The sequence below is a fragment of the Asterias amurensis genome, chromosome 16 (genome assembly GCF_032118995.1).
Source record: "Asterias amurensis chromosome 16, ASM3211899v1".
NCBI classification, from domain to species: domain Eukaryota; kingdom Metazoa; phylum Echinodermata; class Asteroidea; order Forcipulatida; family Asteriidae; genus Asterias; species Asterias amurensis.
Window position 1 is genome coordinate 10,107,555 of NC_092663.1, and position 22,525 is coordinate 10,130,079.

General features: G+C 38.9%; 2 protein-coding genes across 2 annotated transcripts in view; one reads left to right on the plus strand and one right to left on the minus strand.

Moving 5' to 3' along the window:
* Positions 1-14,334, plus strand: part of LOC139948586 (vascular endothelial growth factor receptor 1-like) — a 67,058-nt gene extending 52,724 nt beyond the window's left edge. Inside the window, 12 exon segments of the mRNA XM_071946758.1 lie at positions 403-681; positions 1,397-1,497; positions 3,181-3,361; positions 4,746-4,776; positions 4,778-4,848; positions 5,645-5,755; positions 6,211-6,512; positions 7,045-7,167; positions 7,830-7,900; positions 8,713-8,853; positions 10,108-10,213; positions 10,593-14,334. Of these exon segments, the coding sequence (XP_071802859.1) occupies positions 403-681; positions 1,397-1,497; positions 3,181-3,361; positions 4,746-4,776; positions 4,778-4,848; positions 5,645-5,755; positions 6,211-6,512; positions 7,045-7,167; positions 7,830-7,900; positions 8,713-8,853; positions 10,108-10,213; positions 10,593-11,495 (2,420 nt within the window). The 3' untranslated portion in view covers positions 11,496-14,334.
* A 166-nt stretch (positions 14,335-14,500) lies between these two features.
* Positions 14,501-21,917, minus strand: LOC139948590 (uncharacterized). Its single transcript, XM_071946763.1, has 4 exons — positions 21,477-21,917; positions 20,185-20,292; positions 19,487-19,619; positions 14,501-18,793 (listed from the first exon to the last, which is right to left on the minus strand). Exons 1-4 carry the CDS (start codon positions 21,847-21,849, stop codon positions 18,697-18,699), a joined length of 711 nt encoding a protein of 236 aa, XP_071802864.1. The 5' UTR covers positions 21,850-21,917; the 3' UTR covers positions 14,501-18,696.
* Positions 21,918-22,525: the final 608 nt, after the last annotated feature.

Below are 22,525 nucleotides of genomic sequence, written 5' to 3' on the forward strand. Positions count from 1 at the left end.
CTTGACCCACAATCTAAAAGTTTGACAGCATGACGATTTTTTTGTTATTTTGGACTGCTATCTCAAACTCCAAAAATTCTCACTATATCTCAAACTTTGGCGAATTTACCCAGCTCTCACAGATAAAATGTCTCCAGCAGTCCGTTGTTTACAAAATAAAACTGAGCCCAGTTTCAGTGAGCTGCTTTAAGGAAAAAAGTAGTTAAGCACAACAAAATTATGCTTACCAGAATACGTTTACCAGCTAAACTACAATATCACATGTACAATTTGTGATGGGTATCCTGCCCATTACTGCTTAATAGAAGGCAACTGTTAAGCAATTTGTTTCAGCTTATAAGCACCTCTATAAAATAGGGCCCTTGTCAGTGAAGTTTAGAATTGTATTTTTTTCTTCTTCAGAGGGTCCAACGGCATTTATTGAAGAAGATGTGGTCACAAGAAAAGTGGGGGAAAATCTGACCGTAATTTGCCAAACAACGGGGGAGCCGGCCCCCACCATCACCTGGATGAAAGAGCAGCAGGACACCGGGGAAAAGCAGGCAATTCCATCAGAATTGTATGATAACCCACAGAGGGCGCTCTCCTTCAAGGAACTGAAACAGGTCGACCGAGGCAACTATTTCTGCGTTGCTGGGAACATTTTCGATGAGGTAGAGGCTGAGGTGACAGTCATCATATGTAAGTTAGCACCTTAACTTCCGCAAATGTTTCAAAATTCTCCATTATCCCTGGACACTAGGCACTGGACACTATTGGTAATTACTCAAAATAATTATCAGCATAAAAAAATACTTGGTAACGATCAATGGAGAGCTGTTGATAGTATAAGACATTGTGAGAAACAGCTCTCTCTGAAGTAACGTTGTTTTCGAGAAAGCAGTAATTATCCACTAAAATATTTGAATTTGATTTTAAGACCTCAGAACTAGATTTTGACGTTTCAAAGTCAAGCACACAACTTTGTATGACAAGGGTGTTTTTCTTTCATTACTATCTCGCAATTTCAATGACCAATTGAGTCAAAATTTTCACAAACCTGTTTGTTATTTTATGCATATGTTGAGATACCAATAGTGTCCAGTGTCTTTAACGATAATGATAATAGAAAACTTACTTGCTGAAGTGCTGTAGTTTTGAAAAAGGATCAAACAAAATTCACAAAAATAATTTGAGACAAAATATATTTTAGCAGGTACATTGGAAATAATGGCCCTGTAAAAACTTGACAACTAATGAAGATGAAACTTGTACAGGTAAATTACAGATAAATTTTATTACATACATCTTCATTTACATAAGGGATCCATGTCATGACCAAAAACTTGATCTACAAAAGGTATCAAACCCTTTAAAAACAACCATGACTTATGTCTTTATTTTGTTATTGTTTCAGTATCTGGAGACGTCTTGCTGGTGCCTCTCTTAGTGGGCGGGATCAGCGTCGGAACCATCATCTTAATCCTAATCCTCTGCCTGTTAGCGACATTCAAACGGGTAAGGCTCAATCTTGTATTGACATGATTGATCTTTCCTCTGATTCAGCGTGAAGCTAATAGCGGGAATTTTAAATAGCTGGGCCCAATTTCATAGAGCTGCTTAAGCACAAAATTTTGCTTAAGCAAAAAAAATCCTTGCTTAGTAAAATCAGATTACCGGCCAAGACTCAACTCAATTGTTATGCTAAGTAAACAACAGCTAAATACCAGTCTCAAGCAATGTATATGGCATTAAATTTTTGCCAGTAACATGTGAAAAATAAGCGAGCTATTTTCGTGCTTAAGCAAATTTTTTGCTTAAGCAGCTCTATGAAATTGGCCCCTGGTTTTGTAAATAGGAGTTACTGCAACAAACGAAATGGGCACTTTTTCAACTGTAAGTACTTACCCCAACAATAATACTCGCCCGATTGTAACAAAAAAATGTGTCAAAATCACTGTAATAAAATTTTCCGTCTCCTGGTATTTTCATTTTTAGAACACGAGTAACAATTTTAAAATTATAGGTGCTTTTACAACAGCTGCGTTACTTTTTTGCTGTCTTTAGATTAATATGAGTAATTTATTGAATTTGTATTGCGTTCTCTCAAGGACCAGCCTGTTCGAGGAGGCATTACATTAAAATTCCAGTAAAAATTACACAAGAATAATAAGTACAAAAGAAGTGGCTGAGCGGTTAAGAGCACCGAATTCAAACTCTGGTGTTTCTGATCAGCAGTGGGTGGGTTCGAATCCCCAGCCGTGACACTTGTGTCCTTGTGCAAGACACATAACCATTGCTTCGCCTTCGGAGGGGACGTAAAGCCGTTGGTCCCATGTGTTGTGTAACGCATAATGAAAGAACCCAGTGCACATATATTGAAAAGAGAAGGGGTTCGCCCCGGTGTTCCTGGCTGTGGCTGCTGAATGCACAATAGCAACTTGTAAACCCTTAAAGGAACACGTTGCCTTGGATCGGATGAGTTGTTCTATAAAAAGCGTTTGTAACCGCTTGATATAAAATGCATATGGTTAGAAACTTGTTGTAAGAGTTGAATACAATAATCTACACAAATATGCCTCGAAATTGCGTGGTTTTCTTTTTACCTCATCGACGAACACGGTCCGCCATTTATGGGAGTCAAAATGGCCGACCGTCTTAGTTCGCAGAGTAAAAGGAAAATCATGCAATTTCGAGGCAAATTGGTGTGGATCATTATATTCTACTTTTTAAATTATCTATCTAACCATATGCATTTCATAACAACGGTTTCAAACGCTTTTCATTGACCAATTAGTCCGATCCAAGCAACGTGTTCCTTTAAGGTGCTACATAATCGGGTCTCAGAATTCATATATTCAACCCTATCTTTCTGTAAATATGTACATGTATATACTAAGCGCCTGAGTACCTTGTTGGTAGACACGTGCGCTATACATGTATAAGACTTCTCGGGTTAACAAGGAATTTTGGCTTGTGTGCATGCGTTTGGATCACTAGGGCATTCTACGCATACACAGCTCGCGCAGTAAATTGGCGCTTGCTGCACAAGCAGAGAATGGTGATTGTAAGCGCAGAGTTCGGCGGTAAGCAGAGCCATAAATTTTGGGCTCTGGTGTTTCTGATCAGCAGAGTGTGGGTTCGGGTACCAGTCCCAGGTCGGTCTCCATCCCTTTTTCACAATTTTTCTTCTTCTTGTAGATGCGTCTTTTGGCTCGTAAAGCCAAGCGGAATTCTCAACAGGATGTTGAAATGTTCCCTGTGAATCCCCGGTCGCCTCGGGTCCCCATGTCCCCATTCCGCATGTCCTTCAGGGAAGAGTTTGCCGACCATTTGCCCTTTGACCCCAAGTGGGAGTTTCCCCGCGATCGTCTCAAATTAGGTGAGTTTTTTTTATTACCCGCGCTGCTTAGTTGAGGATAACTATTTAAAGACAGTGGACACTATTGGTAATTGTCAAAGACTAGTCTTCACAGTTGGTGTATCTCAACATGTGCATAAAATAACAAACCTGTGAAAATTTGAGCTCAATCGGTCATCGAATTTGCAAGAAAATAATGAAAGCAAAAAAAAACCTTGTGTCGCGAAGTTGTGTGCTTTCTGATGCTTGATTCCGAGACCTCAAATTCTAAACTTGAGGTCTCGAAATTAAATTCGTCGAAAAATTACTTCTTTCTCGAAAACTACATCACTTCAGAGGGAGCCGTTTCTCACAATGTTTTATACTATCAACCTCTCCCCATTACTCGTTACCAAGTATGGTTTTATGATGATAATTATTTTTAGTAATTACCAATAGTGTCCACTGCCTTTAAGGGACAGCACATCCATGAAGGTAACTGTTTCGGTGTGGCAGGAGATTCTGTCCCCCGAATGTTCGGTCCCCCCCCCCCCCCCCCCCCCCCCCCCCCCCCCCGGGGCAAACTGTGTACAAACTTCATCCGACAGCGCCCTCTTTTGATTCATCTTCCTCCAGCCCTTTGCTCGACCCCAGTGGCCAGTCTATCCAGGACCGCTGGGATGGGCTAATCACTTGCACAGATTCTTGTTCAGGAAGTACGTCATGCGTACAGTGCATAGCAATATGGTGCAGTGTGAGTGTGATGCATGATGGGACTGCGCATTATTAAACCAATGACAGTGCATGATACGTTTGCCCATCCTAGCGCTTTTGGTTATAAAGCAAGACGCTGGGGACGAGTGAACTCCAGCCCATGTTAGTTTCCCATATGTTACCTGTCACGACGAAATGAGCTAAAAGTCGCGCTGTGCCATTTCGAAGTTAAATCTTTCTTAACAGATAAGTGAGAACTCTCTTGTTGCCACAAGCTCTGTCGGCTTTGAGGATTATTGTTTACCCAAGTGTTATATACCATTGGAAAGCTCTTGACATGCAGAATTCAGAAATGCCAATAGCTATTTTTTTTTTATTCCGGCTGTCAGCTTATTTTGTGGTGACAGGTCACATATGGGTACAGAATCTCTGGCAGACAGATTTCCCTGGGACAACGGCACTCTACCAACCGAGCTATTGTTACGGTTGCTCTATTTTCAATATCTTTGTTTGGGGGAACCAGCCAGAAGTCATTCTAGCTGGTACTGCCATATAGCCAGGTACATGTACATGTATCACACCAAAGTTGACGGTACAACTTGGGAATCAGCAGCCAGGGGGGGTCACCTTAAGGGGATGCGACTTTTTACTTCAGATATCAGTTATAAAGCTACAAAGGGGAACTGACCGGGTGAATTTCTTATTTGTTCAGGTTCTATGATTGGTCAAGGGGCGTTTGGTATGGTTGAAAGGCGTGGCAGCAGGAATTAATCACAATGAACGTTATGTCCCTGTGGCTGTTAAAACAGTCAAATGTAAGTATTTTAAATCTTCACTTTACTTCCTTTTGATATTTCTTGGAATACTAGTTTAGTTAGAGTTATTTTAAAAAAAGGTGGTGGGGAACTTTGACACTAGGGCCCAATATAAATGTAGATGTACACAGTTAAAACCATTATACACTTTCGGAACAGAAAAAAAAATAAATGTTCACAGATTTACAAATAACTTACAGGGTTTACAGAATCTAATGGTGAAAGACTTCTCTTGAAATATTATTCCATGAAATGCTTTACTTTTTGAGAAAACATCAAAACAATTATCAATTCTCGATATCAAGAATAACAGATTTATTTTAAACACATGTCATGACACGGCGAAACGTGCGAAAACAAGGGTGGGTTTTCCAGTTATTTTCTCCCGACTCCCCAATGACCGATTGAGCCTAAATTTTCACAGGTTTGTTATTTTATATATAAGCTGTGATACACGAAGTGTGGGCCTTTGGACAATACTGTTTACCGAAAGTGTCCAATGGCTTTAAACTTACACGTGGAAATTTCATTTCAAAAGGTAGTCGTGTTTTTTTTTAAACGGCGGAGCGATTTATGTCCACACAGAAAGACTAATCCCTCATAGGAATACACAATCTGAGAAATGTTAACGCAGTAATGGTTCTCAGATTCAAATTTAGGGGAAAACAAACTGATAGCTTTTTACATAACCACATTACTTCAAAGTTAAATGTTTTTCAAGATGCTTTATACTCTCAAAAGCTGATGTAGGCTTCTTATGACAGGTTTTTGTTATGTTTTGTTCCTTTTTGTCTAGCTGACTCAAGTTATGTTGATCGCAAAGCCCTGCTTGGAGAACTGAAGATGCTTATTCAAGTTGGACATCACTTAAACGTTGTCAACTTTCTGGGAGCATGCACACAAGAAAGTAAGAAGAGGCCAAATATTCACAAAAGGGGCCATTCACAAAAAAATAATATCGAAGTCTTATACAGCGCACGTATCTACCAAACAAGGTACTCAAAGCGCTGAGTATATACAAACTTTCAGTAAGATTGCAGTGAGGAATTCTGAGACCCAACTATTTAGCACCTTATAAGGGTTTACACGGTGCTACAGCGCATACAGCAGCCACAACCAGGAAAACCAGGGCGAACCCCTTTCTCTTTCCGATAAATGTACTGGGTTCTTTTACATGCAATTCACAACACACGTTAATGTGTTTTTGTTTGTCAGCATCATTGGGACAATGTTTGTAAGTTCTCCACTGGCCACAGATGTTTCATTTTTATAATTACCTGCTGTTAGATTCTGTTCTTCTATTCAAGCTTTTTGGCTGATGGGAAATTCATGTAATGATTATTTCTCTTTCAAAATCTCCAGCCTCTCCTCTGGTCATTGTCGAGTTCTGTCCGTACGGTAACCTCTGCGATTACCTCCGCTCCAAGCGAGACAACTTCCAGAAAACTCCGCAGAAGAGTGAGCAGGAAGAGAACGAGATGAACGAGTTGAACTATGCAGACCTGGTCCTGAAGGAGGCGTGCGTCAGCGAGCCGGCTGCAGCGGAGTATGAGTTGGTCGACAAGGAGGCTAAGAGGGTCGCTGAGAAGGCACTGATGGTGGAGGACCTCGTCTGCTACTGCTTCCAAGTGGCTAGAGGGATGGAGTTCTTGGCATCAAGGAAGGTGGGTGGTTTGATTTTTTTTGCAGGTGGTTGTTTTTCTTGACGCTTTTTTGTTTGCTGATCGATGATGCTGCTGTTTTTTTTCTTACTGCAACTGCTCTGGACCCAATTTCATAGCACTGCTTAGCGGCCGATTTTGTGCTTACTGTGCAACTTCTATTTCATAGCGTTGCTAACCGTAAGCACACGAAAAGCATGCTTACCTTCCGGTGCTTACCGCACGAAAATAAATGACGTCACAATGCAAATCCACGGTAAACACGCAATATGGCCGCCCAATTTTTCTGCTAACCTGTGAAATACACTAACGCTTAGGCAAATTTTTCTGCTACAGTAAGCACGCAAATTTGCTTACCGTTAAGCAGCGCTATGAAATTGGGCCCAGGTGTCCATTGCTGCTGCTAATACTCAGTAACGTGATTCCTTCGTTTTCAAAAATCTTGTTTACCTCCCACATATTGTCGTTTTCTAATTTCAATGATGCTGTCTGAACTTGAACGTTAAAAATATTCTTTCAATCTTTTACTTTCCAGTGTATACATCGAGACTTAGCAGCACGTAACGTTCTACTCGCTGAAAACAATGTCGTGAAGATCTGTGATTTTGGTCTATCCCGCAGTATATATCATGACGCAGACTACATCGGCAGTGGCAAAGTGAGTTTCCGTGGCAAAGTTGAGAAGGGGACTTAAAGAAGTTTAATAGCGCCCTCTATTAAGAGGGACCATGATTGATCTATGTGTTTTGTAACCTAAACATCTGACATAACACTTTGAGGCTCAGGAATTACACCAGAAATCTGTCCTTTTCCAAACGCACCATTGACCTTGCATTCCTTTCACATGGAGATTCGCAGTCAAATCTGAGGTATACGTATACATATCAACTTAATATAATGCACACTGCATGCAGATGGCCGAAAGTACAGCTGCCAAACATCACTTCTGACCAATCAAAACTGGATATGGAAAGCTAACATCATTGCACGTTTATCAAAATTATTGTATTCAGTGAAATCACTGGCTCTGTTAGACCATTGCCTGTAGTTATCCTTGCAGATAAAGATGAGACCAGTCTTTGTGTTTAAATGACCTTCATAGTTGATCTTCTCTCTAATAAAATCACACACAGTTATTCTAATAATGATAGTAGTTGCTAGTCTATGTTTCACCAAATTATTGACATACTTCTGTTAGCATTGACCCTTATTGGCCTCTCCTTCCTATTCAAAGAGGAAGTTCCTATTTCATAAGAGGGTTTACCACAAAATTTAAAAAGTTTGTAAATGTATTCTTTGTTCTTGTTTATTCTCATGAAGGGGCTCCTTCCGATCAAATGGATGGCACCGGAAGCTATCTTTGATAAAGTCTTCACAACGTACAGCGACATGTAAGCATTGACTTCATCACTCTCTCTTTAATAACAGATCTTTTCCATTTATTTATATAACCATCAAAAGGTCATTAAATTAAAAACGCATACAAGTTTAAACTTCAAATCGACAAGTGAATGTTTTGCTTAGAAAATTTATGTTTCTTTTTGCAAAACAAATGCTTTGGAGAACTTTCTTCATCAATAAACCTCAGGAGCCCCGAAGTATGCAAAAGCAGTTTGATAAAACCCCCAAAAATTGTACTAATTTCCTTGTAGTCTGAGCAGACAAATCATCACGATATATTATTATTATATAACAGTGAGTTAACTGACCTGTCAAATCACTGTCTTCAGGCCTGCAGTCTACTGTGAAATTAAAGCCCTGGCCAAAAACATCCTTTGAATTTTCACAATCTACAAATGTTTAAAATATAGTCTGTTTAAAGGGAAGGTACACGTTTGGTAATTACTCACAACAAATAATAACTTAAAAACTGACTTGGTAACGAGCATTGGTGACCTGTTGATAGTATAAAACATTGTGGGAAACGACTCCCTCTGAAGTAACATAGTTTTTGAGAAAGAGGTAAATAATAAAAGAAGTCTTTTATTCTTATCAGAAAGCACACAAATTCGTCCAACAAGGGTGTTTTTTCTTTCATCATTTTCTCGCAACTTCGATGACCAATTGATCCCAAATTTTCACAGGCTTGTTATTTTATGGTTATGGTGGGATACACCAAGTGAGAAGACTGGTCTTTGACAATTACCAATAGTGTACCTTCCCTTTATGATTCTAACCATGTTTTCACTACTACCCTTTGTAGTTGGTCTTTTGGTGTGTTCACATGGGAAGTGTTTTCCATGGGTGGTTCCCCATACCCCGGTGTCCAAGTCGACGAGAAATTCTACGATAAGATGAAAGCCGGATACAGAATGACACGCCCGGATAATGCCCCGAAGGAAGTGTAAGTAAAAAGAATCACTACTTTATCTTTTTAACACAGTTATTACATCAGATTGTTGGTCTGTTAAGCCTGCTCAACTTTTGCACAGATTCAAAGACACTGGACACTATTGGTAATTGTCAAAGACCAGTCTTCTCAGTCTTGCTGTATCTTAACGTATGCATAAAACAACTAACGAGTGAAAATTTGAGCTGAAACGGTCATCGAAGTTGCAAGTGTCGTAGCCGAGCGGTTAAGAGCACCGAATTCTGGTGTTTCTGATTAGCAGAGTGTGGGTTCGAATCCCCAGCCTAGACACTGTGTCCTTGAGCAAGACACTTAACCATTGCTTCGTCCTTCGGGTGGGACATAAAGCCGTTGGTCCCATGTGTTGTGTAACGCATGTAAAAGAACCCAGTGCACTTATCGAAAAGAGAAGGGGTTTGCCCCGGTGTTCCTGGCTGTGGCTGCTGTATGCGCCATAGCACCTTGTAAACCCTTATCAGGTGCTAAATAATTGGGTCTCAGAATTCATCACTGCAATTACCTATCTTTCTGAAAGTTTGTATATACTCAGCGCCTTGAGTACCTTGTTTGGTAGATACGTGCGCTATATAAGACTTCGATATTATTATTATTATTATTATTATTATTATAATAATGAAAACAAAACCACCATTGTCATACAAAGTTGTGTGCTTTCAGATGCTTGATTTTGAGACCTCAAATTCTAAGTCTGAGGTCTCGAAATCAAATTCTTGGAAAAGTACTTCCTTCTCGAAAACTATCTTACTTTAGAGGAAGCTGTTTCTCAAAATGTTTTATACTATCAACAGCTCCCCATTACTAGTTACCAAGAAAGGTTTTATGCTAAATAATTATTTTGAGTAATTACCAAAAGTGTCCACTGCCTTTACTACATTTCTGGTCGAAATTAAAAGCTATATCTTCGTTCCTGTGTTTAATGCAAAAAGCACTGGGGTTGGCTTCATACATGTAGGTATAAAATGTTTTTAAAATGTTTTAAGTTTTTTTTTTCTTTCAAATTTGCAGATCTTTGGAGCCACTACTTAAAGACTTATTTATTAATTTTGACAAAGACTTATTTACATAATGTTCTCTGTGAAAGCACAAAGTCTGCTAAAAGGGACATGGCTACACCAAAAACCTTGTTTTTATCTACAAACATTTATGTCTAGATATATATCTGAAGTTTTAACTGTTTTCTGAATACAGCGAATGTAAGTTTGTTCTTTTGTTTTTTTTTCTCCTCAGATATGAGTTGATGCTTGAGTGCTGGAGAGATGAACCCAAAGAAAGGCCCATGTTCTCCGAGCTCGCTGAACAATTTGGGAATCAGCTTGAATCAAATACCAGACAGGTAAGGGACCTTTTCAAATTAAGACCAGTGAATAAGTCAAAACTTGCATGCTGCCTTTGCACTGCGAAGGCTTTTTAAAACACAATGTCAACCTCTACCCTCGCCGGTATCCATTTGTACCCCTGGTTTGAACAGAAGCAACTGTAGTGAAGCATCATGCTTAAGGACACAAGTGTCATGCTCGGGATTCGAACCCACACTCCGATGACTTAACTACCAGAACTTGAGTCTGGTGCACTTAACCGCTCGTTGACATGTATTAAAATCATCCAACATAGAAAATTTGTCCATTCAAAAGTTGTAAATTAATTTGTACAGTACTTAAATTTGTACCTTTCTTAAAAAATCATGTGCTGTCTAAATTATTTCCCTGATACAGGAGTACATTGACTTGAATATACCGTATACAGAAGGCATGTACTGTGAGCTGGACTTTGCTAAATCAGCCGCTAAGCAGAAACCAGATACGCTTGCCGAGGAGCCGGATACCGGGCAACCGAAGTCGGACGACCCGACTGACATGACAGAGGACGGCGATGTCAGGTACCAGATAAGCCCAACACTAAAGGAGGACACAAAGTGCAACAGCCCAACACCAACATCACCTTCCCAAGAACCCAAACAGGATCAGCGTGCCAAGTCGGACTTATTTCAGGAGGCATTTCCGACAGGCGGATACGCCGAGTTCCGACCCGGCGGAAATAATTCGCAACAGGGTCCCCCCGTAGCGGACAGAGTGCAATTGCCTAAATTCTTGCCAGAGGATCCCTACAACAATGGTACGGAACCACCCCACATTTATTCATCCGTGAAACGGCCGCAGCCAGTCAAACAAAGTTATGAAAACACTGAAAACAATGAAACAAACTCCAGTGAGAATCCAAACACTCCAGAGGAGGGTAGGCCCCACACGTACGCATCAATCAAAGGGACTCGCCAAACACCGAATGACCCCAACAAAGGGGAAAGAAATCACCTGTACTCGTCCATCAAAGGGTCACGACCTGGGTTGACCCCCAATGCGACCTCAGAGGTCAAGAATGACACTCCCCAAGACCCTACAGAGGGTTCGTCGCTTTTAGGGAAGCCGCGACTCCCGGCAAGAAATCTTCAGTCGTCGACGTCACTGGATGGGTTTGCGGAAAACAATTTCAGGCCGACAAAGCCGCTACTATCGAAGCGAGATCTATCGACCACGTCATGGTCCCCGGAGACCGAAACACTTTTGACGAGGGCCGAGTCTCCGGAACCGAATGCACCAGTCCTGCCAGTGTACGTCTGATGAGTCACATGAAACATTCCCCCGATATAAATAACAAGAGTGCGAAAATTGGATCTGCAAGATTTTTATTCGTTGGTAGAGTTCTGTTGATCAGGGCTGTAAGGATTGCACATGACGTCATTGACCACCATCTTTGATTGAAAGGCTATCATTGGCTAAGAGTTGTGCGCAGCGCGTACACACATGTACTTTTCAATTGTTTATCACCAAATATTGCTGTCGATGATGCAATGTACAATCCATCTATTGTTGTCAGGGATTTTTTTATTTTTTTTTAAGAAGAGAAAGATACACGTTAACTGTTTGGAGTGCAGTGAAAGAGTGAACTAAAGCTGCAGGTACTCACATGTTTTGATTACGTGCAAAGCCGGCCTCAGGTCGACCTTGCATCAACAAAAAACAGTCGGTGACTGACATTTCGGGATCACACTACGCCTGAGCTAAGACCATCAGGAACTTTCAAGTTGGCAATTATTTACGATCTGAGCGTAACTGCGACGATTTAAAGACAATCTGAAACAGTTGCCGCTCGAAAAAATGAACGTTGGCAAGAGTAGAACAATTTTAACTTGTACTACATGATCCCGACGGTCAGGAACCATTTGCAGGTGCACGATTTCTCAGTTATTGTGACCTGAGCATACTTAGTCTGCTTGTTGCCGACGGTTTTGCGAGCGCAAGAAAATCGTAGGTCGACCTGAGGCCGGCTTAACGAAGCATGTTTTTCAGAGTCAAACCAAGACAGTTGTCTCCAACAAGAAGTTGTCTCCAATGATTTTAGTTGACTGACTGCTTTTATTTTAAACTTGACTAAAGCCTCCTAGCAGGTAAAAAATCTTACTGTTTTATTTTTTATATGTATACAAAGATAGTTTTTATGCCTCTGAAGAAGGTCCGGATTGGATCGAAAGCTAAGGCCATCTACCCTATTCATTATATACAAAGATAGTATTTTATAAGTTTTATTTATTTCTGTTAATGCTGACGAACAGATAAAAACCATCGCCTGAAATTTGGGTTTTTAACTTAAACTTTGTACAAGAAGAACACAAATTTTAATAAGTAAGGGTGTATCCCAGATTAAGAAACAAAAACAAAAACAGACAACTTGTTAGAGAGTTGTTGCGTGTAAATCAATATTTTCTATGAAAATTATGGAAGCTTTTCCATCTAGTATATCTTGTGATTTGGTGTTATGTAGTTCTAGAACTTTTACATCTTGCGTAAAAATTGTTCAATTGCTTGCAGCTCGCAGGCTTCAAATTATATTTCATAACGAGATTTATTCGAGTGTCAGGCTTTTAAAACAAATTATTTTCATTCAAAGATTATAGAGTACTGAAGACACAAAGTCAGGAACTGCAGAGCCATATGTTAAGAGAGTTTTGACTACTTGAAATTAGAAGCCATTTGGTGTGAAAAAACCCACATTGGATTACATTACACAAATTTGTGAACTAGGCTGTTTATTTTCGGTGAAAATAATATTAGCTGTTGCAAACAACTTACCAACCAAATGGACCGAGAGTATAAATGCAAAAAATAGTTAATGGCCTGACCTTTCGACCCTAGCAGAGTCTTTCTCGAAGGCTAAATGACAACACAACAAACATGAACAGGTAACTAACGAACTAACAAACAGGAAACATAATTTATTTTGCAACTTCAATGACCAATTGAGTCCAAATTTTCACAGATTTGTTAATTTATGCATATGTTGAGATACACCAAGTGAGATTACTGGTCTTTGTTAATTACCAAACGTGTCCAGTGCCTTTAAGGTTGAACAAATAAGTGTGCACAGATGTGCGCTTTACTTACATTGTATAAAGATGGTCATGGCGGAAAAAACTTCTCTCCAAATATTTTTGCCTGAAATGCTATAGTTTTTGACAAAATAAGTAAAACAGTTATTTTTGATCTTGTGAGTCCGTAACTGATATTTGCAAACAGTGAAAACATATTTTGGGTTTTTCCCACTTTTGTTCTTGTGACTACAATGACCCCTATGTGCTTAAAGGCACTGGGCACTATTGGTAATTACTCAAACTAGTTGTGAGCATAAAAACTTACTTGGTAACGAGCAATGGAGAGCTGTTGATAGTATAAAACATTGTGAGAAACGGCTCCCTCTGAAGTAACGATGTTTTTGAGAAAGAAGTAATTTTCCACTAAAATATTTAAATTTGATTTTGAGACCTAAAAATTTGATTTTGAGGTTTCGAAATCAAGCATCTGAAAGCACACAACTTCGTGTGCCAAGGGAGTTTTTTCTTCCATTAATATCTCACAACTTCGACGACCAATTGAGTTCAAATTTTTGCAGGTTTGTTATTTTGTCTATACGTTGAGATACACCAAGTGAGAAGACTGGTCTTTGACAATTACCAAAGGTGTCCAGTGTCTTTAAACTTTTACAGGTTTGTTATTTCATGGATATACTGTGTCACAAAAACTCTTTGACTTTTTCCAAATTTTGGCTGCATGCTTTCAAGGAACGGTATATTGCTGTAGAGTTTTTAAATTTCCTTGAAATATTTATATGATGTGCATGTCATTTACAAATAATTGTATATTTAATTGAGCTGCAATTTAATTGCTATCTTGAAGAATTTTTCATATTATTGTTGTACAATTATCATTAAAAGTACTGATATATTATGACAGACATTCTCATAAAATAATGAATATGCTAATTTATGTATTTGTTTTAGTTTTCCTGAAAATCATTTGGTTGGCATAACTTGATCATCCAAGGCCTTGGATCGGTACAGTTGGTCTTTGAAAAGCGTTTGTAACCGTTTGTTATAAAATGCATATGATTAGAGAGATATTTTAAAAGTAGAATATAATGATCCACACAAGTATCACTCAAAATTGCGTGGTTTTCCTTTTACCTCGTCGACTAACAAGGTCGGCCATTTATGGGAGTCAAATATTTTACTCTTATAAATGGCCGACTGTATTAGTTCGCAAAGTTAAAGGAAAACCACGCACTTTCAAGGCAAATTTGTTTGGATCATTAAAATATCTTGCTAACTAAATGCATGTTATAACAAACGATTTCAAAGACCAACTCGACCGATCCAAGGCAACGTGTTCCTTTTAATGGAAATTGAGACAGGTTTCAGTTTTGAAAGCTACAATGTATGGAGTTGTTTTGTTTCTTTTTTAAGGTTTTTGTTGTTGTTTGTTGTTGTTTTTTTGTTTGTTGGGGTGTCTTCAAAGGTTACTTGCAACTTAACTTGTTGAGAGGTTCCTGTATTATTAAGTTTTTTTCTTGTGAAATAACAGATCTTGTTTTGAAAGGCAGTTGACACAATTCTTTTTGTTTTAAATGATGTATAATGCTAAAAAAACACATATATTTTGCTTTAAAATTAATTGAACACCTTACAGTTAACGCCAATCAACAAACGTGACATAGACAATAGCATTTTCTAAAATAGGCTTGTTAGTGGACTTGAGTAAAATCCTCTTTTAATATTTTCTTGCCAAAAAGTACATTATAGAACTTCTTATTCGGAGCAAGTTTTACATGTTTGTAATTGGTGCTAATAATATTGTTTTACAATATTTTTTTTACTTCACATACCAATTATCTTCATGTTTTTAAACATCTTATGGAAATCAATAAATTTATTCTCACTCATAATGATTTTGACTGTCAACTTTTCATATATCTTTTTTTTGTTGTAACCAAAAGAAAAAATAATTCTGAGTTTAAATTGAATGTCTGGTACACTGACCTCTTTGTGCCTGATCGCTATTCAATGCTGTTTAATTCCATTTCCTCAGACTAAAACATATAACTGTTGCTTTTAGGGTCAAGTTACAACAAAATAGTTTCATGGTATTTTAGTTGTTGCCAGGTTCTGCTAAGTAAGATTCACTTCGCTAAGCAAGTGTGTATGCTTTCATTTTTTTATGTTATTTGCCCCATAATAATGTTCACCAATTTGACAGGATACCAAAGATGTTAACTTTACATCATATGTTTTGGCTGGTGCCCTGTGTCTGCAAAGCAGGGCCTAGTTAAATAAAACTGCTTCAGCAGACTCTTTTTGCTCACCAGTTTTGTGCGAAGCAAAAATTAGCAAGGTACCAGTCAAAGCATGGTGCATATGACATGGTGTTTTGGCTGGTTACCTTATTCTGGCAAGCACAATTTTGTTTTGCTTAGCTAATTTGTGTGCTTAAGTACCTCTATGAATTTTGGCCCAAGCCCCAATTTCATAAAGCTTGTAAGCATCAAAACATGCTAAGCCATGAAAACATGCTAAGCACAGAAATGTCTTGCTTAGCAGAAACTAGGTTATCAGCCAGTCTATTTCCTTAAGTTGTTCCCTAGATTCCCTTTGTTGTGACTGGTGCCAGACTCAACAGAAGTACTTTCTGCTAAACAGTAAAAATTAAATTGGGGCTTTGGCTCTCAATTTCATAAAGCTGTTAAGCTGAGAAAGTATTGCTTATAGATAATTTATTTCCCAAGAAAATAAATGAGTGGACACCAGTCTCAACAATGTAAAGTTATGGAACATGTTGGCTGGTAACATTTTCTTCTAAGCAAGTTTTGTCTGTGCTTAGGAAGTTTTTTGCTTACAGGCGTTATGAAATTGGGCCCTCTTTGGAGGAATTAGCATCTCTGAGAAATGTGCCAATTAGTACATGTACATTTAGAACAGCTCTCAATGACATTGGATGCAGCATGGCCACATTGATGGGTGTGTACATACATGTACACTAGCATGGAACACTGGCTGTAATGTACTGATGTACAGCAGCAATGGAATTACCTTTTGGTAAGTTTTGTATCTTAAAAATATTGTTACTGGGCCTTAGATTGTGCTTGACAAGTTGTATTGTAACAGTTGTGTGTGTGTATGCTTAGATTTAAAGATTTAGGATGTAATGCTCAATTGCTCAACTTGTAGTTAGCAAGCCTGAGGAAATCTTAGCCATGGTAGGATGTCAGTATACAATTGTTGCACACTGTGACAGGGTCCATGGCATTTTGCTTTAAATACAAATAGCATACCAAATTCAGAACAAAACCAAAATATACACCTCAAACCCATGCAAAATAACATCAACAAATATTTAACAGATTTTTCAAATAATACCTTAAAATTAACTGAAAATTGCGCAGTGGCTGTATAGTCTACCCAATAACTAACACTGGGACATTGCTAAGCTCATCCTAGCTCTTGTGTCCTGTTTGTGGACGCTGTAGCAGTATGCCATAAGCAGACTGACTCAAGTCAAGTGTTTACTTCCCATAATGCATTGTATCACCTTATAACATGGCCGCCCGCATGTAACAGTCAACTCATTATCTGGAATAAAGCTTGACTTATAATCAAAACATACGAAGTTGTATCTTCTTACAGACGCAACATGTTTCAATTTGATTTGTACTCATGCTAGGCAAAAATAATTATATCACGTGATATCAGCATGTTTGCTAACAAAATGGCTACGCGCATTTAACATTTGTAAAAAATGTTATTGGTTGATTTAAAAATAATGAAAGATTCTCGATGGTAAAATTTGTGTAATAATATTTAGTCAAATTTGTGTAATAATATTTTCATAAATAAAATTATTTTATGTTACTTTAAATACAATTGGCTTAAAATGCAGAACAAAAACAAAATATACACCTTATTAACCCATGCAAATATAACATAAAATAATATTCAATTATCAATCTATTGATTCGTTTAAAATAATACGTTAAAATGTTTACCTGAAAATTATACCTTTGCGCGGTGGATATAGTCTACCCAATAACTAAGAATCAGAGAATGCTAAGCTTTGGAGGTCGCAGGTTCGAGCCTCGCCCTCGTAAATTTGTCTATGTTCAAGCCAAACTCTTTTAACCATTTTCCTTTATAGATATTGAGTGTATCAAATAACATCATACCCTACCTTTTTGCCATTTACACGCAAACAAAATATGGTTTAACAACTCGGACTCGCGCGCCCATAACAAGCTCTATAACATGTAGTTTTTTAGAAAATTTTTCACTTGAGCATTCTCCTAGTTATATTGCCATGATTATAATCTGGATAAAAATAGTTCAAATATTTCAGCTAAATATACTATTATTCTCTTCACCTTCATACATATAATTTCCTAAAAACGTAACAAATTAAACAGAATATAATATTGTTTACATATTGGGCGACTTTGGTATGGCTATTGCTGTCGACTTTAGAAGCAATGAGCAAGTTCGAGTGTGAACTATACTCGAACCCATGCAAGCTGGTCGACTATTGGTTGACTACTCTGGTCGACCATTTGGAACTAGCCTCATGATTATGGATTCTTCCGTGGTGCCGATAACATGTGTAAAGCACAGAAGGGAACCACTGACACTTTAGCGGAAAGGGGGAAGGCCACAAGCCATTTTGAGGTATGGTTGACACAGTACTAGGACACTGTGATTTGGGTAACTTTGTCTAAATATTAGCCTTGCTCAAGGCAGTCGAATTATTCACTCCGAAAAAAGACCGCCGCTGTATAAAAACCCACCCGTATTCACTGTGCATAAAACCCACCCGTATTCACTGTGCGTAACATCGCACGACACGATGCCCCCGTACACTATCCGCATGCGGAGGCCGTCAGGCCGACAGCCTTGTAGGATCTGTGTTGAAGCCACATACACCCAAATCGGCCAGTGCACTTGCAAAGTACCTTTGGTGACTGCTTTTAATAAATACTTCTATGAAGAAAATTTAAAGGCTCTACGGGATTATGGGAAAATCCTTAAACCAGGGAAAGAAAACAAAAACGTACATCACACACCTATTCAGACTTGCCCCTGAAGATAAAAAACACCACTCTACCACTGTACGTCATTTGCAAACTAAAAAACAAAAAAAAATCCACACACAAGTTTTACAAGCAAACATCTACTTTAATGAAATAGACCCATCAGCAACTTATCCTCGATGCTTTACCCCTTGTGGATAAATTTTTCGGCAACTAATCCACGGGTGGATTTCACAAAGAGTTAAGACTAGTCTTATCTAGAGTTAGGACGAGTTACTCGTCTTAATTTAGGACTAGCTTTAAGTTTTAAGTATCTCCTAGGACAAGTCCTAAGTTAGGACAAGTGCCTAACTCTTTTCGAAATCGACCCCTGGAAAAGTTTTGAGAAGGTGCCTTTGATAATATCGGAAATTGGGTCCTTTATGTGCAGAGCCACCATGCCGACAGCGCAAATACTGCCAGCCCATTCACCAAGGCCATCAAGTAGCTGGAGTGGAACCGGTGTCCAGACTTCTTCCTGTAGAGCAAAATGAATCAAGACCATTAAGGAGTGACGAAAGGGACAAAAGGAGAAATGAGATGGTAAGCTTCAAAGAAGAGATTCAGATTCTCATTCATATTCACCAGGGCTCGGAATGAACACTGGACTGTCAGCCTTAAGGCCGAGTTATAGTCGGTCGCGCGATGGTCGGGCGATGGAAATCTTGACGTACGATCATAAAAATACACGGTTGTTAGGCCACAATCTCAGGATTGCATGCAAGACTTTAAACCGACCTTTAGGCCATGTCGGGTCAAACAAGTCTGGTGGTCTTGTGTTTTACAATAACAATAGAAAGACCTTAGCCCAATTTCATGGCTCTGCTTAACGCCGAATTATAGGCTGACGATCACCATTTTCTGCTTACTGTGTGAGCGTCGAATTTCTGCGCTAGGTGTGTAAGCGAAGAATGCCTAGTTCTGGGAGCATGCAATGCACAACCAAAAATTCCCTGCTGAAATACACTTGACGTTTCCGTTAGAACTGGTACTTTGCTTATGGTAAGGAAATGAAGCCATGGAGTGAAGACTCACAGTGGTCTGGAGTTACTGGACCAAACCATGCTTTTTTAACATTTGGACATGATCTGGCAACAGATAAGGCCTAATGTCCAAATGTTAAAAAGCATTGTTGGGTCCAGAAACTTGGACTAGACTCACAGCTGCTTACCTGAACTTCTTGGGTGAGACAGGAGTAGGAGGAAACTGTCCCGGTTGGAGAGAGTCTTGGTACGTAATACTCCAGGAGAAGAGCAAACAAGACACTCCGAGAAGGACAGACAGAAGTAATGACCACACAAAACCTGAATGAAAAAATTAAGCATTTTTACCAAAATTTGTAAAAATTATATCAAGTCGACCCCTCAAGGCATCTTGCAGTATTACCCTCTGTTTATTAATACCTTGACCCTACGCATTCAATTCATGAAACCATCTTAACTCCTAAGGAGTATGCAGCACCGGGGTTTCACATCAACAGTCTCTACCCGACCCTCGCAGGTACTCATTTCCTCCTGGGTTGGTGAGTGTCAGTCTGAGTCTTGCTCAAGGACTCGAGAGTCATCAAACTCACACACTGGTGAACACGTCCACACCAGGGCCAAATTTCATAGAGCTTTACAGCAGAAAATATTGCAAACAGTTCTCTGCTAAGCAGAAATGAGCAGGACACCAGTCAAAAAAATACATGTGACATGGTAGTTATATTGGTAACCTTTTTCTGGTAAGCATTTTGTTGTGCTCAGCATCTTTTTGTGCCAGGACAACGGAACTTGAGTTTGATTAAACAAACCAAAACCTCAGAACTTTCAACTATTGGAACTGCAAAGAAATAGCATATTGTGACACAGCAATTTACTTTATACTTACTAAGCGAAGATAAACCAATGTAAGTTGAGAAATTGTCTTGCTGATTTTCCCCATCTTCGTCCTCGGTGTCCCATAGTTTCCAGTACCACGTCAAAAGAAAATGGTATCCTATAATTGAATAAAATAAGGAAAAAAATCAAATTATGGATCATAGAATAAAATGAGAATATTTCAATTTAACTGTACCATGGTCCGTTGTTACCCAAGGAAGGTAATGAGATTTACTTTTAATTTGTTTCCGTTCAACTTATATTATTATAAAAGGTCAATATCAGGATTTATTTTTTTAATTGGTCATGGGTTCATTTTATCATAAAAATAATTTGTGGGTCGTTTTAAAGCCATTGGACCCTTTCAGTAAACAGTATTGTCCAAGACCCACACTTCGTGTATCAAAAAATTATGTTTACAAGGTCTGCTATTTTGGACCTTGTTTTTTGTATTATTTTGTTCTACAAACATGGGTACCTGCGAGGGCAGAGATGGTTCTTGTGATTGATTTTAGCTTAGTGCGCTACATGTACATGTTTGCCAGCACAGTCGTTGATTTCACAAAGAAACTCGTCTTATCTCGAGTTAGGACGAGTAACTCGTCATAGCTTAGGATTAATCTTAAGGTCTGCATGCTACAGTGCAGGGTTGGGACTTGTTCTAAGTCCTAAGATTAGTCTTAGGTTAGGAAGAGTTTTGTGAAATCGACGGCAGGCTGTATAATCCCCAGGGAGCTGAGATAGTTTAAGGAATTAATTAAGGCCCAGTAACCAGGGGTAATAATTGTTGAAGCGCCATCCATGAGTGTCACTGCGTGACGGATAAGAAGCAACTATTATTATTATTTATGTCTAGATTTATATCTGCAAATATAATTGCTTTCTGAATACAAGGAATTTAATTTTGTTTTGTTTTTGTTTTTGTTCTGTGAAAATTTAGGCTCAATCGGTCATCGGAGTCGGGAGAAAATAACGGGAAAACCCACCCTTGTTTCCGCACGTTTTGGCGTGTCATGACATGTGTTAAAAAATAAATCCGTAATTCTCGACAACGAGAATTGATAATTGTTTTAATGTTTTCTCGAAAAGCAAAGCAGATAGATGGATAGATAGATAATACAGCGCCCCAGTTCCGCTATCGTCTTAGGAGACGACAGCTAACGAACCTCATATAGTTCTAGGAGTAGGTATATGCCAACACCTTTAGTTAAAACTGCTTTCCTTTCACTTTTTTCTTTGAATAATAATTCATAAAATTGGACATAACATTGTTTAAAAAAAAAAAACATTTTGCAGCTGTACCTTCCGTTTTAATCCACTGAACAAGCATAATTAAGAAGAACAGGCAAACGAAAGTGGACAGAACCACGAGAAATCCTCTCGATGAGTCGTCATCGTCCGCTTCTTCTGCCGTCACACCGTACGACCGACCGAACCTCCAGCGGTCACGGTGGGAAAAATCCGTGGGTACATTCTCAGCGTTGCTCGGCGGGTCTGATGAAGCGGTGGGCAGGGCGGCGTCTGCTTCCGGACCGAAGACTTCTTGGTCATTTTCACTCGGAGAAGTGCCGTTCGGGCCACAGGCGTTCACAATTTTCGAAGGAACATCTGGCTCTTTATCGAAGTCTATTTTCTTGGCAAGCGGATCTTTTTTATTTCTTCGTTTTCGAGGCATTTTGTGACACTTAATTTCCCAAAATTACCAATACCGGACGCTCTTGTTATTGTTTAGGTTATGATAGCGTCCGTTTTCGTAAATTTTGGAAGGGCGCCATCAAGCGACAAAGATCAACCATGGTAAGCATGTTTGCTATTTCGGAAGCCGTTTCAAGTTGTTTATTTTCTCGTTTTTATATTTTAAATAATATTTTCAGTGAATGGTACATGTCAATAACATAATAGAGATTGCTTGTAGTTAAAACTATCGAAATCTGTTGTGTTCTAACGAAGAATTTTTAAAAACCACTTCACACACTGTTTGTTTAATAATGCAGAAGACAACTCGACTCTAAATATCCCAACTCGCCCCGCTCACAAGTCATAATTTATTGATTATCTATACTATTCCCGGTCGAGCTCAACCACAATTAGCCCCATAAATCGGTCCAATCCACTCCGTATCCTTGGCCCCAGCACCACTGATATCAAAACCTTTCGGAAAATCATCTGAAACTCTCTGCATCATGAAACTTACGGATCTAATACTTCAGAAGTTGCAGATAGCACTATACTTGATATCAGTGGTGCTGGGGCCAAGGATACGGAGTGGATTGGACCAATTTATGGGGCTAAACCACAATATCCCCAGGCAGTGTATGCTTTTTGCTAATTGTCAAAGACCAGGGTCCTCA

Excerpts from the sequence above, each read along its gene's own strand:
- LOC139948590 (XM_071946763.1), bottom strand. The coding sequence starts at position 21,849 with ATGCCTCGAAAACGAAGAAATAAAAAAGATCCGCTTGCCAAGAAAATA. Across the intron at positions 19,620-20,184 it reads CATTGGTTTATCTTCGCTTA|GTTTTGTGTGGTCATTACTT; the intron begins GTAAGTATAAAG and ends TTTTTCATTCAG. Across the intron at positions 18,794-19,486 it reads GTCTCACCCAAGAAGTTCAG|GAAGAAGTCTGGACACCGGT; the intron begins GTAAGCAGCTGT and ends TTTGCTCTACAG.